This window comes from Genypterus blacodes, unplaced genomic scaffold (genome assembly GCF_046128005.1).
Source record: "Genypterus blacodes isolate CSIRO-AG114 ecotype Tasmania unplaced genomic scaffold, CSIRO-AGI_Gbla_v1 ptg000185l_1, whole genome shotgun sequence".
NCBI classification, from domain to species: domain Eukaryota; kingdom Metazoa; phylum Chordata; class Actinopteri; order Ophidiiformes; family Ophidiidae; genus Genypterus; species Genypterus blacodes.
In genome coordinates, this window is record NW_027466986.1 from 1630681 (window position 1) to 1648210 (window position 17530).

At 42.5% G+C, this 17530-nt stretch overlaps 1 protein-coding gene across 1 annotated transcript in view; it reads right to left on the bottom strand.

Moving 5' to 3' along the window:
* Positions 1-655: 655 nt before the first annotated feature.
* ppp2r5a (protein phosphatase 2, regulatory subunit B', alpha isoform) overlaps positions 656-17530 on the bottom strand; it is a 47338-nt gene continuing 30463 nt past the window's right edge. The window contains exons 3-13 of the mRNA XM_076167991.1: positions 17427-17528; positions 17244-17336; positions 13133-13263; positions 11104-11163; positions 10606-10714; positions 6611-6664; positions 6411-6461; positions 6204-6323; positions 5868-5995; positions 5093-5194; positions 656-2800 (exon numbers count right to left, since the gene is read on the bottom strand). Of these exons, the coding sequence (XP_076024106.1) occupies positions 2554-2800; positions 5093-5194; positions 5868-5995; positions 6204-6323; positions 6411-6461; positions 6611-6664; positions 10606-10714; positions 11104-11163; positions 13133-13263; positions 17244-17336; positions 17427-17528 (1197 nt within the window). The 3' untranslated portion in view covers positions 656-2553. The remainder of the gene's footprint in view (positions 2801-5092; positions 5195-5867; positions 5996-6203; positions 6324-6410; positions 6462-6610; positions 6665-10605; positions 10715-11103; positions 11164-13132; positions 13264-17243; positions 17337-17426; positions 17529-17530) is intronic.

Below are 17530 nucleotides of genomic sequence, written 5' to 3' on the forward strand. Positions count from 1 at the left end.
CAATAAATGAGCATATCTATCATCGCGGAGGAAAAGGCAGAATATATAATGGAAGGGAAAGCATTAATCAAATGGAAGGAGAAAAGGAAATGTAAAGAAGCAAGGAAGAAAGAAAGACAGGAAGGAAAAGAGGGGAGAAAAGGAAGGAAGGAAGGACAAACCATTGAGGGAAGTAGTAAGGAAGGACTGGGGAAGGAAAATGTAAAGGAAGGTAGACAGGAAGTTGAGGAACTTTTTTGATAATTCTGTAATATTCAATATATTACACGCACACTAAACCTTCTTCACCATTTTCATGAAGTATTGAAACACATAAATGAGGAACAAATGGAAGGAAAGAACGGAAATAAGTTGAGGAAGTCAGTGTGTGTGTGTGTGTGTGTGTGTGGCTCTCCTGGGGCCGACGTTATTTGTGTGATTGTAAACACTGCAATTCACTTCAGCCATTGTGGTGGAAACATCAGAGGTACTGCAGTGTCGTCACAACCCCCATGTTCATTTCCCTCTCTGAAAAAGTGTTCAGTCACATTCAATATGCTGCCACAGTTCCATCTCATGACATGCTATAGAAATCAACCGACGCCACCTGTTGGCCTTTGTGTTGTATTACAAACTCTTACACACGGACGAGAGAGATTGGAGGTGATGCTTTGAGTAGAAAGATAAAAGTCGACTTTATTTGATGGTGTTCAAAACCTACATAATCTGCAATTACAAAACAGGAAAACCCACACAGAAAGACTGGAATGCTGTACCGACACCAAGGCATCGGGAAAGACTGGACCTAAAATATGAGCTCAAGTGGAAAAACAGGGGGAACACCATTCAATTATCCTCTTCCTGGATGGCAGTCAAACTCATCTTACAACCACAAACTCCCAAAGTCAAGACGCCAAACCTGACGTCATTGTTGCTCTGGAGCTTTGACATTTAGCTTTTAGAGATCAACTGCACTTTCCACAACAGCACAAAACGCTTTCCTTTACATACAACCTTAAATTGAGTGGCATTTCCCTTTAAGTAGACTCCATATACACATTAAAACATTTAAGCGTGTCCTGCATCCCGTCATATTCCATCTGCAAAACTAAATCTGTTACCATGATCAAAAATCATCTGGAAAAATACAGTATATGGCTCATATCTTTTCTGTATTATTTATTATATTCAGATTGAAAAATATCAGGGTTTTTTTTTTTTTTACTTTAAACAGTTTGATGACAAAAGTGTTATAATAATTCAATTCAACTTCACATTCTCACCCACATTAATAAAACACCAAAACCTGGAAAGCCCTCAGATATGACATTCAGTCACTGTGAACATAGTTTGATTCCAAACCCCAAACAGAGTCAAAACAAAGACATCAATGCAAATCTGAGTGAAGTTTGGAGGATTTTCTACTTTTCTGGCCGAGCGGCTCCCGTTTGCTCCTACAAAAGGAGACGACTGCCTCTAAGCTTTACATTTGAATTCATGAATGGAGATGACCTGAGCGCCAACTACTGTTCTGACTGGTCCAATACCTGTTTGAGATTGATACGGGAGTATAAAATAACCATAGCATTATTTTTGCACTTAAATGTCATACATCTACATTGTGTACAATCAGTGAACAGCTCGAGGTGGGAAGAATCAAGTCCAGTGGACCCTAAAGCTGAAAGAAGACATGTAATGATGTAATCAGCTGTGTGTCGGTGTGACACACTGAGAGCTCAGAGGGCTTCAGCTCCATTTTTGAGACAATGATTATTTGTTACATAGCCTATGGTTCATTGATTAAAGTTGTTGATTGGCGTTCATTCGGAAAGTTGGTTTGTGCCATAAAACCGTTTAAAAACATCGTAAGCCTGTCATCCAAACACACCGCAGTTCATTTGTCCCGCAGGTGTACAGACGCCGACATTATACACGCCTCCTTCCACCTGCGGAAACAAATTGAAAACTGCAGTGACTACGCCTCATTATTGGATATGAATCATTACTGCAGCCAAATACTTGACTACTTATAAGAAAAACCAGCAAATACTCAAATCCTTAAACTGGTACTTGGGACCAGCCCTCCACACTACATTTACTTTATGTATTCATGGTCTGGTCCCATCTGCCGTGTAACACACTCAATCTTTGCACCTCCCTTCTTCCTTAAGGTTTGCACCCCAGTGTTGGCAGCAATGAGGACAGCATGTTCAGAATAGACTAAATCCTCAGCTATTCAGCTTCGTGTGCAGCAGAATCGGAAACATTAATTTCAAGTCATCATTATTTCCAACCTCCTGTGTATCATAGAATGAACAAGTCATAATTTTCAGTTAGGAGACTGAACGTGAAAGGATAAATCTTTGATCAGACAAATAATATACTGCAGCCACACTGAAACATCCAAAAATAGGTTGAAGTTGAAAAACAAATTCTGCCAATGAAACACTGGCATTCTAAGCCACTAAATAGATTCAATATACTGATGAGGTGTAATTTGTGTCTTTTTAATCCTCCCTGACAGTCCTCACACTGGGTTGAACTGTTTCAGAATAGAAAAACTCAAATCCTGTGTCATTTGGCACCCGAGCTGCTCTTACTGGACTCGGTGGTGACGTCAGGACCTTTGTGGTCTGTAGCGACGGCGGCGGCAGCAGCAGCATCAGGGCTCTTCTCCTCACTGTAGCAGTGATTGTGGTTACTGTTGTTGTTGATGCTCTGAAGCCCGTGGCTGTTGTTCTGAACCATCACCATGTCATTGAGTTTCAGCTCCTCAAGCTTCTTCCACAGTTCATCCCTCTCCTGCTCTTTCTTTTTCTCCCTGGGGAGAGGGAGAGTGCACACACACACACACACACACACATTACATTACGATCATTTAGCAGACACTTTTATCCAAAGCGACTTACATTACCACCCATAACACAGGGGGGAGCAATTGAGGATTTGGTGCCTTGCTCAGGGGCACCTCGGCAGGACTTGAACCAGCGACCCTCTGGTTCCCAAGAGAAAGCCCTACCCACTGAGCTACTGCTGCCACAGCCACACACACACACACACACACACCTCTTACAATACAATATCAAGTCATTGTAGAACTTTTAAGCTGCTTCAGAGGGCAAATGTTTGTATGGTTTTCTCTCTTTCTCTCTCAGGTTATGAGCCATCAGCACTGAGATATGGACCTGCTGCAGCACTTTAGATCCTGACTTTAGATCCTCCATGAGAGCGAGTGGGGGAAACTGCATCACATTCATTTACACCAGGGGTCTTCAACGTTTTTCAGGCCAAGGACCCCCAAACTGATGGAGAGATGGAGCAGGGACCCCCTTCTATATATATTGTATAAAATTGTGTTTTATATCAAACTGGGCCTAGTGCCATGTATAAACATAGATTTTCTCATCAATGTCTGTTGACCTTGGAGGGAGTTGAGACTAGTTTGGAAGTATTCAACAGGTTTGTCTTTTAAGTGGCTGTGGGTTGTCTCCAAGTGAAGCTGCAGCTTTGATGGCTTCATAGATTCGTTTGACAGCACAGTAGATCAAATGACACACATTGGTAATAGATGAAAGATAACATCTTCTGCCTCCATTCATCCCTTCACTACAATATATTGGATTCATGTTATTGTGTATTTAAAGCAGTGGTCTCCAACTTTTTGCCTCAGAGCTACTTTGAAAAAATAAATGTGTCTGAGAGAACTTTATCAGTAACATTTGTCCACATGGCTGATTCTCCACCCAAACCAGCTGAATCACCGTCTTCTGTGTGAGCATTTACAAAATTTCCATATCCAACACTCACATTTTGTATCAAAATACACTTCAATTCAGCTTATTTTTTTCTGTTTACATTTTCAGTGTCAAACTCACACTAATGAATTCACATCATATTAATCTCAAAGAAAACAAAACAATGTTATTTCTGATTTTACTAATACTATACCTTTCATATTTCACATTTGTCTGTCCACATATCACTGTCACAACTTCCCTTCACATTCCCTGTAATTCAGGAAATTCCCTGTAGTTCCCATATCATCTGTACTTCACATGAATTCAGTCTGTTCTGATGTTAATAAGATGACAGAGAGTACACTGTGTTCATGAGGAATTATTAAAATAGTTTTGGAATGTTCTTGCAAATTTTTGCTTTTTTTTTTTTTTTTACAGCTGTCACTCATCTCTGCTTCTCTGTGTCCTGCTCTGTAGCTGTAATAGACCGTCAGCACGCCCCGCCCCTCCCTGCTTAATGTTATGACCCGTGTCTGTTTTCATGTGAATTGGTCGAACGGCACAACATCGGTTCAAACGTCCATTCTTCCCCGTGTTCATGGCACGGAGAAGACCATCCTATCATTCTGTCTATAAAAATGGCTCTCATCGTTCAGCCGGCTCTTTGAGCCGATTCGTTAGCTAACGACACATCACACCCTGCTAGCAGTCGGAAAGTCCCATGAAAGTCCCATGAAAGTCCCATGAACAGTTGCTGTGGACTTTGGTGAAGTGGCGCTCCACAGACGCGTTCGCACAGCAAACGACACTTGTCAATCCCATTCGTAAATTTTCATAAATTGTTGCCTTTTATAGTGGCTATTTTCCACGGTCATCCTAAAATCCGACTGCGCTTGCTAGCCGAATGTTACGGTGTCACGTAACCAAACGTGACAGCAGAGTCATTTGTTACACTGACAGCTGATTGGTTTATAATCGTTTTGTGACAAAAGGGGGCGGGATGTCTGTGAATTTGGTTGGATAGAAATTTGAACAGCTTTACCAAGTGAGGCGTTGTCAAATGTATGTATTCTTTGAACCTTTTGCGAGCTACTTAGACAAGGCCGGCGAGCGACCTGTTGGAGACCACTGATTTACACTATTGGATAAAAGTTTTCTGTTGAAACGGAAGTGAGACATGAAATAATGTAAAGTTCGCTGTCTTAAGATCAAAGTTTTTCAGCATTCCTTTTTTTCGGGACACAAAAGGGGTGGTGGTGGGGTGTGAGTGTGTGTGTGTGTGTGAGTGAGTGAGTGAGTGAGGTGGAGGGGGCCTCAGCAACAGTCTCAGCAAATGAAGGAACTTGGTTTGTTTCAATTGTTGGACGTCTACTCACCTTTGCCTCTCAGCTTTGTATGAGGATGTCAACTCATCAAACAGCGTGCTGTTCATCTCCATCAACGTCTTCAGCACATTGTACACCAGCGCTACGATTGTCCTTCAACAAAAAACATAAAAAAAAATCTAATTTCACATGACTATGAAACACATACGACCTGTGTTGAGCTATGGACTTCCAGGTTTCACTGTGCCACATTTGTCAAACTCAACCCAAAGCAAGTCTGTGCAGGGAATGTGTGGTCCTTGACTAATGCGGATGGAGTGGCAGCTGACCTGACTGATTAGTCTCCTGGGTGATGGACAACATGTCCTCCTGGGTTGGTGAGCATGGATAGATTAGCTTTTTTTAAATTATTTTTATGAATGTAAAAGTATGGAGGAGGACTTGGTCTATAGAGGATCAGTGGTGCTGTTCAGGTCCCGTGACTGAGAGGCTGATGAGCTTCAAATCAGTTTTTACTTTTTAGTTTTACAGAATGCTATTTTTGCTGCTGTGACAATGTGAATTTATCCTCATGGCATGGTGATCAATAAAGTCTGGCCTTGTCTTGTCTACATCCAGAGGTTTCCAATGTTATTGTCACTATCATGGTGGTCTGTCTGTCTGTCTGCCTGCCTGTCTGTGGATTAAGAATCTAAAAGGACACACACATAACAGCAAATCATGACTGCAACTTTATACGTACAGCCAACACATGTTCCCTGTATAGAGCAGAATATCTGAACATGTGACATGAATGTTTTGAAGACAAAGTGACTTGGGTACATACGGGTTCCAGTGCTCTTTGGAGATCCTGTACAGGCTCCCAAACATGATGGGAAGGACCTTGTCAATGTTCTCCTCTATGAGGCTGAGAATGTACTCATTATTCCAGAAGTACAGGGCTCGCTCAGCGACCTATGAGGACAGGAACCGGAAGTAGAAGGCCTGTAGTCAACGGTCACATTTATACAGTAAAGGTAACATGCAGGAAACCTGGTCTGTTCAGACGGCAGGGACAGGCCCCTGTGATCCCATCCACTAAATGTTAATATGAAAAATATATGGCAGAAGAGAACACATGTTGGGTATGTGTGTGTATCTGTTGTTATTCTATGAAGTCTACCTGAAAGTGGGGATTGGCCACACATTTGGAGATCTGTTTGAATAACGGCTCCTGGATTTTCTTGAATTGCGTGGGCTCGATGACATCCAGAATCTCCTCAATCTCACCCAGGAACATCACCTAATTGGACGAAAGACGCAGAATATGAAGTGATCAACTTAAAGATCAAAATGGTGTCACAGTGTCCAATGGATTTGAGTGTAATACCTCTTTCTGGCTGCAGGTTTTAGGCCAAAACTTCAGCAGGCCGCGGATCACCTGCAGAAGCAACATAGTTAGTTTGAGACAATGTCCAAAAGAAAATTTGCATGTGTCGGTGGTTGTTAGTGCCCACTACAGATTTATCTGCAGTGCAGATTAATTTTGCACTTGTGTTCTTTGAGTAGGAGGAATGATAAAAGAAGTACCGGCTCAGTGAGTGTAGGATCCTTCTCCAGGAACTGGACAACGCAGTACGCCAGCTGAGTGACACAAAATCAATACTGTCAATACAAACTGTACACACAAACACTGAAGCACAATCTACAACAAACACAGCCATCAGTAACGGCTGGCTGTGGGATCAAAGTTTAATAAGTAAAAGTGCTGGTTTAACATATATCTCTAGTTATAGTCTCCCACAGCAGGAATGGTAAGATTTAACACCACACACAAGATATGTTCACATTCCAGGCATTGTTGCTGGATTCAGATCAGGTCCATTCCTACATATTGTTATGATTATTCATTCCTTCATGCCAGTAAGTAATCTGTATATACAACCAGTGTGAACACAACCTTGCACTAAAACTGACAACACAACACACTACTTTAATGTCCGACAGTTTGTTTTCATAGATTTTGCAAACCTTGCCTAATATACATAAATGCTTATATACATTGTGACTTCATGAGAGGCTGAGCCTTGAAGGATAGAGATGTCCCCCCTCGTTTGTTGGCGCAGGAGAGCTACAGGGAGGTTGGACAACTCGCCACACCTGTGGTGCATCAGAGGATAAACACCAGGAGCACAAAGGCAGGCGGCAACAGAGAAACAGAGAGAAGCGCTGAGAGAGACAGAGAGAGCACCGGGGGCTGATCATGGAGCTCCGAGGACCGAAAGCCAAGGTTCGGCCACAAGACCCGCTGCTGGCAGAAAGGAAACGAGGCCAGAGCTGGGGACGGTTCTCGACGGTGATATAAACGCCTGTTACTTGTGATTAGTGATGGCGGGATGAAGCTTCATGAAGCTTTCCATCCAATTGCTCGACGCACGGGCCGAAGCTTCACGGCGCTTCATTTGCTCTACTGTGCCACCAAGTGGACAATAAATGTAAAACAGGCAGTGATTGACATGTATTGACACCATGGATTTGGTGTTTGAAGCTTTGAATTGAATTAATGGATGATTGATGTTTGTGATGCTAATAAGTAAAATGTGTTTATCCTTCCGTGTCAATGGTTCGAAGCGTGTGTCGAATAATGCAGGGAGATTTGTGTGAAGCGCGTATCGAGGCGTATGTTGGTGACGTCCCAACCCAACCCAACACCCAACCCAACGCAAGATAATGATGATGATAACCCACGGGTAAAGTGCTCAAAGGTCAACTTATAAAGAATGTTCAAACAGTAAACAAAGAGACCGGCCCATCCCATAATCAGACGGCCTCGGGAGACAGAGAGACAACAGTGCAGCAGCGCAAAATCTCCGGTGTTCATCTTCATATTTTCGTTTAGTTTTACGCTTTCCTACATCCATGGTGCTTCTGTCAGTAACACTCTGAGACTGCGCGCGCACATTAGAATGTTTCATGTTTGGTACGTTAACGTTACTTAGAGACATCCGTCAAGATTGCGTGATGACAAATTATATGTGAAGAAATCGGACCGCTTTTTGTCTGTATTGCCAAATATAGACCTATGCACTTAAGATGTTTATTTTACAATATGAAAATCTTGTACACCAGAGAAAAATCAGTGAGTCGAGCCGCATGTCAGCCGACACCCGTGCACTGCCTGAAACGGACATCCGGGGGGTGTCACCCATGTCACATATGGTGGAGAATGTGGGAATGTCAGGTTAAGTCCGGTGTCCAATGAAGTGGAGGTTTTTGACGAGCTGTTTTTTCACAACCGACAAAAGGAGCAGCATGGGGGATCTGATGAGGCTGCTCAAGGCGCGGCAAGAATCCCACCGGGCCCTGTTGGAGGAAAAATGGAAAGCCAAGTGGTTGGAGGCTGAGGAACTTCAGCTGAAGAGGGAGCTTGAATGGCAGAGAGTTTAGAAGAAAGAGAGCGCTTTAGAGCAAGAGAGACTCCAGATAGAGAGTGATGTGGTCGATCCCAACTTGGAGGGCAACAGGAACGGAGAGCATCCGAAGGAACCACTCGTCCAGAAGAAAAGAAGGAAATATGGGAGATTCTGTCTTGAAGAGAGCTCTCCGGTCACCGGAATAAGGAATCGCATTAGTTTAAAATGTCGGAGATCCAGCAGCAATATATGGAAACGTCTGGGAACGGCCACGTAGGTGACGACAATCGCGGCGGAGCCAGACAGACCAAAGAAGAGGGGAACGAGTGCAAAGCCGACGGCGAAAAAGAAAATGAGATTGAGAACGAGAATGACATTGAGAACAAAAACAAGAATGAGATTGAGAATGAACTTCCTACAGACGCCTGGTGATGACGGACAGTGATGTGAACACCATCTATTACGGGGCAAAGATCATGCTGCCTGGCGTGCTGCAGTACGAAGACAGCATGGAGGTCACAGGATGCCTGATCAGGTGTGTGGATCGAGCCACAAGGTTGGTCAAGTCTCAGCAGAGCGTTGGGAAAGAGTATGTGTGGATCGTTCCGCTGCACAATGCCATAGAGAACGAGCACATGCTGGCCTGGGCCCTGGAGACGCTGACGGGCGCTCGGTTCCAGAGGACGCCGCTCATTGCAGCCGTAGCGAAACAGCTGAGAGTATGGACGAGCTAGGAGAGCAAGCTGGTGGGAGTACGAACCGGAGAGGAGGCTGGGTATCTTCTGGGTGAGCTGCGGGGTGAGGACGACCGCCGTCATCTCCACCTGTGACCACGGCGTGGTCGCCGAGATCAAGAGAGCGATCGTGGAGCGAGACACGTATGCATGGAAATGGGGTCTGGGCCCCGAGGCCAGTAAGAAGAAGCCGATGATCCAGAAGGGCCTGCTGGACAAACATGGGAAACCCAACGGGAACACGCCAGACACCTGGACCAGAGACTACGTGGACTACAGCGTCTCCATGGTGAAGGAGTCAGGTGACAGCACAGCAAAGAGGAAACGAGAGGCAGACAGCGACGGAGAGGGAGGAGGGAGGGGAGGTTGGACAGCACGCCACACCTGTGGCGTATCAGAGGATAAACACCAGGAGCATGAAGGCAGACTGCAACAGAGAAACAGAAGCGCTGAGAGAGACAGAGGGAGCACCGGGGGCTGATTAGGGAGCTCCGAGGACCGAAAGCCGAGTTTCGGCAAGAAGACCCGCAGCTGGCAGAAAGGAAACAATGCCAGAGCTGGGGACGGTCCTCGACGGTGATAGAAACGCCTGTTACTAGTGATACTTTGATGTTTATGGACAGACCTTACCTTGTGTACAAGGACACCTTTTGTTAAGCGAATTAAAAGCACCTTGCTGACCTTGATTTGTATGTGTATGTGGGGGAACAGCCCCTCGCCATGTCACAACATATAACATAAACATTAGGTGACTGTTAATAGTAAACAGTGTGAGTGTAGTGGGCGGGACATGAGGGTTTTTGGCGTGCAATCCTTTGCACACTGGTTGTGATTGATAAACAGGACATTATATTACATTGCCATTTCAATTGTACGATGTCATCATAACTGTCTGCATTTTGCCACCGTTACATCGTTTCCTTCGTCACCTAACTTTTAACGTCACCCTTTTATTCAATATATTATATATATATTCATATGTGAATATATAGATTTGGAGATTTAACCAGGCCTTTCATGCAGCCTTAGTTGCCGTCGTTGGGAGTACGGGCGGGACCTCCAGGTCTTACACATTACAACTTGCATGTCCACAGTTTTAAAAATCTGACTTTTTCTTTGTGTTTGGGCCATTTCTTGTTTTCAGTGTATGGAATGATTTAGTCAGTATTCTAAGCAATGTGTTATAAATGAGGCTCTGGACCTGTTGACCTGTGGTGGCTGACATGTTCAGTCAAAGCCACTCAAAGGCACTAAAATCCAGAAATTATACCACGACATGAACCAAAGCTGCCGGGACAGTCATTACCAACAGCTACAGTGTTTCATTACAAATCACATCCTTTCCCTTCAGGTGTGAAAGAACAAATTCATGTTTAACAAGACAAATATGTGACAGGAAACCTAACAGGCAGATCATATAATAAGATATTTGTTCTACCTGTGCATGGAAAAGGGAGAGTCCTTTAGCTGTGTGCAGAGGAATGAGCACCTTCATCAGAAACTGCTTGTGCTCTGCCTTCAAAGGCAAAGCAAACCCATTGATGATGCTGTAGAAGAAAACACAACAACTGATTTGAACAAAAATTGCAGCCCAATTCAAGCGCTACTCCCTTGGACTGTTCCACCCACTGTGCATCAACCCAGTATAACATCAATGTGTGATAGTGCCTTGTGCATTAACCCAAACTAAGTTACCCAATTATTGTTACATTTATTAATTCTACATACATCTGGGTCTGTTGATACAAAACATAAAAAATAAATAAAATATCATTTGTTAACCATGTTAAGAACAAGGTAGCAGCCAGTCCTAGACAATAATCTTTGATAACACAAGTGACAATATTTCAAATAGAATAGAATAGAATAGAATGACAGTACATTAAATTAAGTAAAGTATATGCAAGTTTCAGACTTTACGTCAGGATTCATTTACCTTCCCAGGATCTCAAGCAGCTCAGCAACTCCATTGAAGTGTTCAGTTTCATAGATATAGCTGCAACAGAACCAACTAGTCAGCATAGATTATGAAATGGACAATACCAAACAAACATCACATTTGGACAAATCAATGATTTTGGTATTGAGAGCGCACAGGTTCATACTGGGGAGCCCACTCAGGCCAGCAGCAGCTGAATATTACAGCCTAGATTATTTATTACTTTGGTTTTATTTGAGTTGATATCAAATGGCTTTATGCCACCAACAAATGTACGTCATTTGGTTTGCATTACTAATGTGGTATTGTAGTTGTTGGAAAACAAGGCCTCACATTTCGAACAAACAAGGACAAAAGTGATGCCAAACATTCCTCATAACACCATGATCTGCTTGGGTGTTTGTTGAACTTGCTGTTGTCTTATGTGCATATGTATACACATTCTTTGTCATGACTTAGTTTGGATGCATTGTCATTGACTGTGTGCATGTGTATGTCTGACACCTATTGCAGATTGCCAGATGGACATTGCACCATACTCTATGTGCCCTACTGTTTGTGTGTGTGCATTCGTGTCCAATCACAAGCAGCGTAGCCTCATGCTTCTTTACGTTAGAAATTGGGAAATACCAGGCTGTCTAGTTGAAAGTTTTTTTGTTAATAAAGTTGTAGACTAATTTATAAGTGATAAGCTTTAGGATCTATTTATCGACAACTTACTTTTATTCGTGTTGGGGTATTTTGTAGCAATGCCTCTCAACCACTGACCTCACGAACTTCACATGTGGATGGTTAATAAGCGTTTGAGTTCCCTGCTGTACGCTATATGTCAATCTGCTTTGGGAATTTGCTGAGGTACAAAAACAAAACAAAACCAAGAGCTCTTGTGTTTAGCAGTAAGTGCTGGTCTATGTCCCTCATTGTACTGTGATCGACATGAACAACTCCAGCTCTGATATTGTTCCTTCCCCCACCACAAACATGGTTCATGCGGAAACATGACAATACTAATACAAACATCATAAATAAGAAACCCGCTCTTATCCAATCGCTCTGCCTACATGATTCACCCCACACAGTCACATTTTGTTGTCGTGGGCCTCTCAGCCACTCTGGCGGCACATGGTATGTAGACACAGCCTGACAACTGTGGTGCTATTTTTACCCGTAGTGGCAGATGGTCAAAGTGGGTGCACTGTTTTGCCACCTTGCCTGTTGGAAATGACATCGAGTACCCAGTTTGAATTATCTAAAGGCCATTGTCACGCAGCAATTATGAAGAATCAACACCGTGCCTGGGATACTGTTAGATACATCCAAATGTGTTTTTTTCTGCTTCCAGTACTTTTTGGAAGGTGGTGAATCTGATCATGTTAGCTGTAATGTGTCAGCTGAACACATTTAAGCACACCCCAATGTAAGCCTTTACTCCCATAATTCCAATGTTTTAGAAATATGGTGTTGGTGAATTCCAGTACAACACTTGGACTTAAAACATATTCTTCTATGCGTTTACTGTACGTTTCCAGGTATCAGACCATTTTGTCATGATACCTGGAAAGTACAGTTGTCTTGCCTGTGTATTTAGCAGCCCAAAAGTACCCCACCTCTGCCATCTAGTGGACAACCTACAGCACTAGCACAGTGGGCGGCGTTTGAGTCCCTCCAGCTTTTCGCAATTCTGCGATTGCAGAATTCAATGCGAAATCAATGGCACTTTTGTTGCAATAATGCTTTTCCCATTTAACAGCTAAATTACTGCATATTTATCCAATTGGTCCTTTTTCAGTTTCACATCACACCACTGGCTTATGATTTCACCTGTAAATTCACTACAGTCATCTACTGGGACCAGCAATGGGAAAATAGATGCAATGTTACAAAGTTGGAACTTCTGACTTGTTTCTATGTTCAGGGACAACTGAAGTATGATGGGATTGTTTTCAAGATGCTCCTGATGTATAATTCAAATACAATTTGGTGTATTGAGGTGTACTTTTTGTTTTCAAATGTGGATTTCACTCACCGCAAGAAGATATTGTTGATCTGCTTCCTGATGAAGGCCCGCAAACCCAGGAATTTCCCATAAATCCGATGCAAGATGGTCTTCAGGAAGTCTCGCTCCCTTGGGTCCTCGCTGTCAAACAGCTCCAGCAGCTGCAAGGATGGACACAAATAAAGGCTGAATTAAAATACAGGCCTGACTTTTCAACTACATCTAATCTTTATAAAGCTGGTGTTTGCTAGTGGTGTTTGCTAGTTGTAATAAATATAATATATATTTCTACTAATTCAGATTATCCCAGTCAGTCAGTTTGAGAAGCTGAAGTCATTTAACAAGCTAGGTCTTGATACACCAGCGCCCATTCACCACAACGCTGTGAGGGAGGTGACTTGGTAAACTATAACCAACAGTGTGGACTCCAGTCACAAATCTTCTGGCTCAAGGCCCCACCAAGAAAAGAAGACTTGAAACTCTTAACCACTTAAACCAACCTTATCTCACATAACCACAAACTTCACATAGACTTGAATGTTCTACTCAAAAAGGCTTGATATCTCCCCAAAATAATGAAGTTGTATACACTATACATGTCATAATGGAATTTAAAAACATTTGTGTAAATCAACCATACACATTATGAACTACATTATATTTGATACATAATACATTAGGGCTTGCTGACTTATAACTTGCCTGCCCCGACTCTGGGCTTGAGTGCCAAGACTTAAGACAATAAATTTGTCCCACCTCTGTATATAGAGCTTTCCTACATGATGTCACAGGTCATGTGATATCATGTGCCAGTATCACACTGGTATGGTGCTTGCTTATCTCCCCTGTAGAATGCTACTTTTGGCCTAATCATGGTAACAGAATTAAGTAATTAGAACCAAGTCTCTAAAATGTCAGACAAGGAAGAGTACACGAGTACACAAGACAAAACTGAAACCTTGTGATTTGAACATTAGTAAGGCTCCATTATTGTGACAAAGTGAAGCTAAAGGATGGAGTGTCCTTACAGTTACTCCACTTGGGAAGCACAACATAGGAGATTGATAATAGGGAGCGAGCCCATCTCCACCCCTTTAACCCAAAATAGTTATCACATCCCACTGCAAAATGCAATGCAAAGTAGACAAAATGATTCCATACAAATCATTTACCACAGAAGAAGCAGAGTCACAGTGAACAAGATAAGATAAGATACTTTATTCATCGTCGTGTGCATCAATTGCATGCGATTCACAGCAAATCGCATGCAATTGAAATTTAACTTGCACCCCCTCATATCACACACACACAAACACATGAATGCCACCACAACTACAGACTAAATGCAGATCTGCCTACTACGATAGTGTCACATGACACTGAGGCTGGTCTATTACCAACATCTACTCACCTTCATTAGCAATGACTGATGGATTCTACTGGGATTTGGAAGTTACGGTTTCCAAACCCCTAAATAAAAACTAACTACTACATGACAGAGGTCCGTCTCCTCTCTAAAACACAAGAAGTTACATTTATAGCATGCACATCATAGTTCTGGGCACAGTTGTAGCTCATTGCTGGCGTTACTGTCAATCACACAATTATTATTTATTAGCTGTCTGGCCATCTCTTGGATACATGCAAGGAATTGGCGCATTTTGTGCACACAAGTGACACAACCGTCGTAAATCACAGACGCACCCTCAGGACTGGGGCTTTTGTCTGGCATCCCAAAAATGTTGCCAAGTGGAAAATGTTTCTGAAATGATCTACTCTCAAACCGCCCTAACTTGTTACTTTGTAAAGAGTACTCCCTAAAACACATTGTATGTGTGTATGTATTAGTAAGAAGCCTCAAAGCAACATGTGTATACTTTCTATTTTTTTTTAATGCATTTTTGTTTAATTTGCATCATTATTGTTCTGACATGAGATGACACCGACATGTTAACTAACAATTCTCAGTGAGGAGTAAATGAGAGACAGACATTACATTGGATACAGCTACATCACTCAGACATGCAGGTTGCAAGAGCTGATGTCAATATTGCATCACAATCAAACCACACCGCACTCCAGGTCCCTGGACAACACATTAGCCACCAAATGATGTGTATCCATTTTTGTCCATAATGTCCATTAGTGCTAAGTAAGGTATCAGAATAGAGTGGATGCAAAGGCAAATAGTAACTATATCGAGTATTAAGCAAAACAGCAGTTTTTTTTTTCCATACCACCTCTGCCTCCTGTTGTGACTGGTTACTTTCCTGGTAAAGGCAACGGTTAATCCGTCGTAAATCATATTTGCAACCAAATACAGATCACTTTAATGCATAGGTGCTAGAAAAATAGATTATAAACAATTTTAGTCACCAGACAGACTCGTCCCAAAAGGTGACACACTTTTAGATGAGTATATAAATATATTATAATTATGTTATTAGAATAGTCACACATTTTCCACCAGTCCGTCGGATGCATTTCCCTTTCCTCAAAACACTCCATCACGTGTCAGCTCAAAGCTCCACATAGGGTTATTTTCCCTTGTGAGAAGTGTATGAATGTATTTGCAAAGAGCAGAAATTTGTTACGTTAGAGGCGACGACATCTCAAGAGTTTTTCTATTTACGAAAAGCTTGTCAAAGGACACAAAAACCCACCACCACTAATCTCCCTGACTGATCTGTGAGAACTCCAGAAAGCCTTTTTGAAAATAATAATATAATATGTCTTTTTGCCTCTTGCAGTGATTGCATCCAAAATAAGTTGAATAGTTTCTTTATCCAATAGATTTTGCAACCAGCAGAGAACTAACAGCTTCCAGACATGACCATCAGATCGTGTGAAATGGTAGTGCATTCCAATGAACCCAGCCGCAGATGTGCTCATGTACATCATCAGTAGTACACACCACACTAAACAGAAATCATGCTCAGAAATCAACCTCAAGTGCCTCACAACTGCTTTTCCACACTGAGAAGAGTGTGAGGAGTGAGGATGCGACCACAAGGTCTATCAAGGGCATGGTGGGCAGGTAGACGACCATGGAGCAGAATAGCTGGAGCAATTATATCTACATCTCATTATCTGTCAGGATATTCCTACCGAGTGTTCTGACTGACAATTACGAAAACATAGCTTTCCTTTTCCTTCCGTTAGTTCTTCCCTCTATCTCACTTCTCTACGCCAACCGCAGTCCTCTTGACCCCTTCTGAAGTGTAAACAAAAGGAAGCTATTTAAAGCTCGCTCACGACACACTCACATCATGGAAAGTCAGTCCAGGCACCTCGGATGTGGCACAGTCAAAATTCCAAGCCTTGTGCTCCCTTTTAGCTGTTTAACTCTGCAGCATTTCATAAGAAGTGAAACATTCCTGCAGTAGGTGGGTACCGAGTCAGAACAGCAGCTAGCGCATATTCATGGAGCATATTCATGGATTGTCTGATGAACACCTTGCGTGTGTCCTTGTTCTCTGGATGCTGTGGGTCATTATGCAGTTAAAGCTCATCCTCCTTGCTCTGGGATGATCATTCATGTATAAAATAACTAATAACTTCAGTATGAACTGTAACTGTCCATATGAAAGTGAGTGAAGGCAGGTAGTGTGTGGACGCAGGGTGACATATACAAGTCGCAGGCTGATTTGACCTCATATCCCCACTGTAGACATGGAGTTTCGATGCATCTGCAAATGACAGAGGTCCAAACACAATGCCATACTGGCGAGGTATGTATGTGGTCGTACATATTGGACAGCAACCCCATAACGGTGCAGGACCTTGTATTAACATGTGATCCGAGTATCCAGATAACATGATCTCAAGTGAAAATGGGGGCTTATATTCTCACAAAGTCTAAATAGTTGACTGAACACTGATTGACAGTCGATGGAAGATGCTGCTAAAGTGAAAACATTTTTGAAATAGTGTACTTGATTGTGCTTCTTCAATTTTAACATTACATTACAATCTTTTTGGCAGACGCTTTAATCCAAATTGAGGGTTCGGTGCCTTGCTCAGGGGCACCTCGGCAGGGACTTGAACCGGCAACCCTCCGGTTCCCAAACGGAAGCTCTACCCTTAACAAAAAGTAACAAACCTATGAAACAATAGGGCGGGTGCAACGCAAGACACTTACCTGTAGAACAAACCTCTGATCAATGTAGCGCTTTGCAATGCTAGGCTGGAAGTCTGGATTCTCCAAAAAGCGCAGGAGAAATTCATAGACCAGCTGGGAATGAAACAAAATAAACAGAAATATTTTAAGTAATATTTTAATAAACAATTACGAGTAATAACGTTCAGTAAGAGAGATCCTTACTTGGACGTGAGGCCACGATGCTTCTAAAGTGGGTTCATCCTCTTCTGGATCAAAATCAGGGTTATCACTTGGTGGCAGAGTCCGAAATATATTGGTGCAAATCT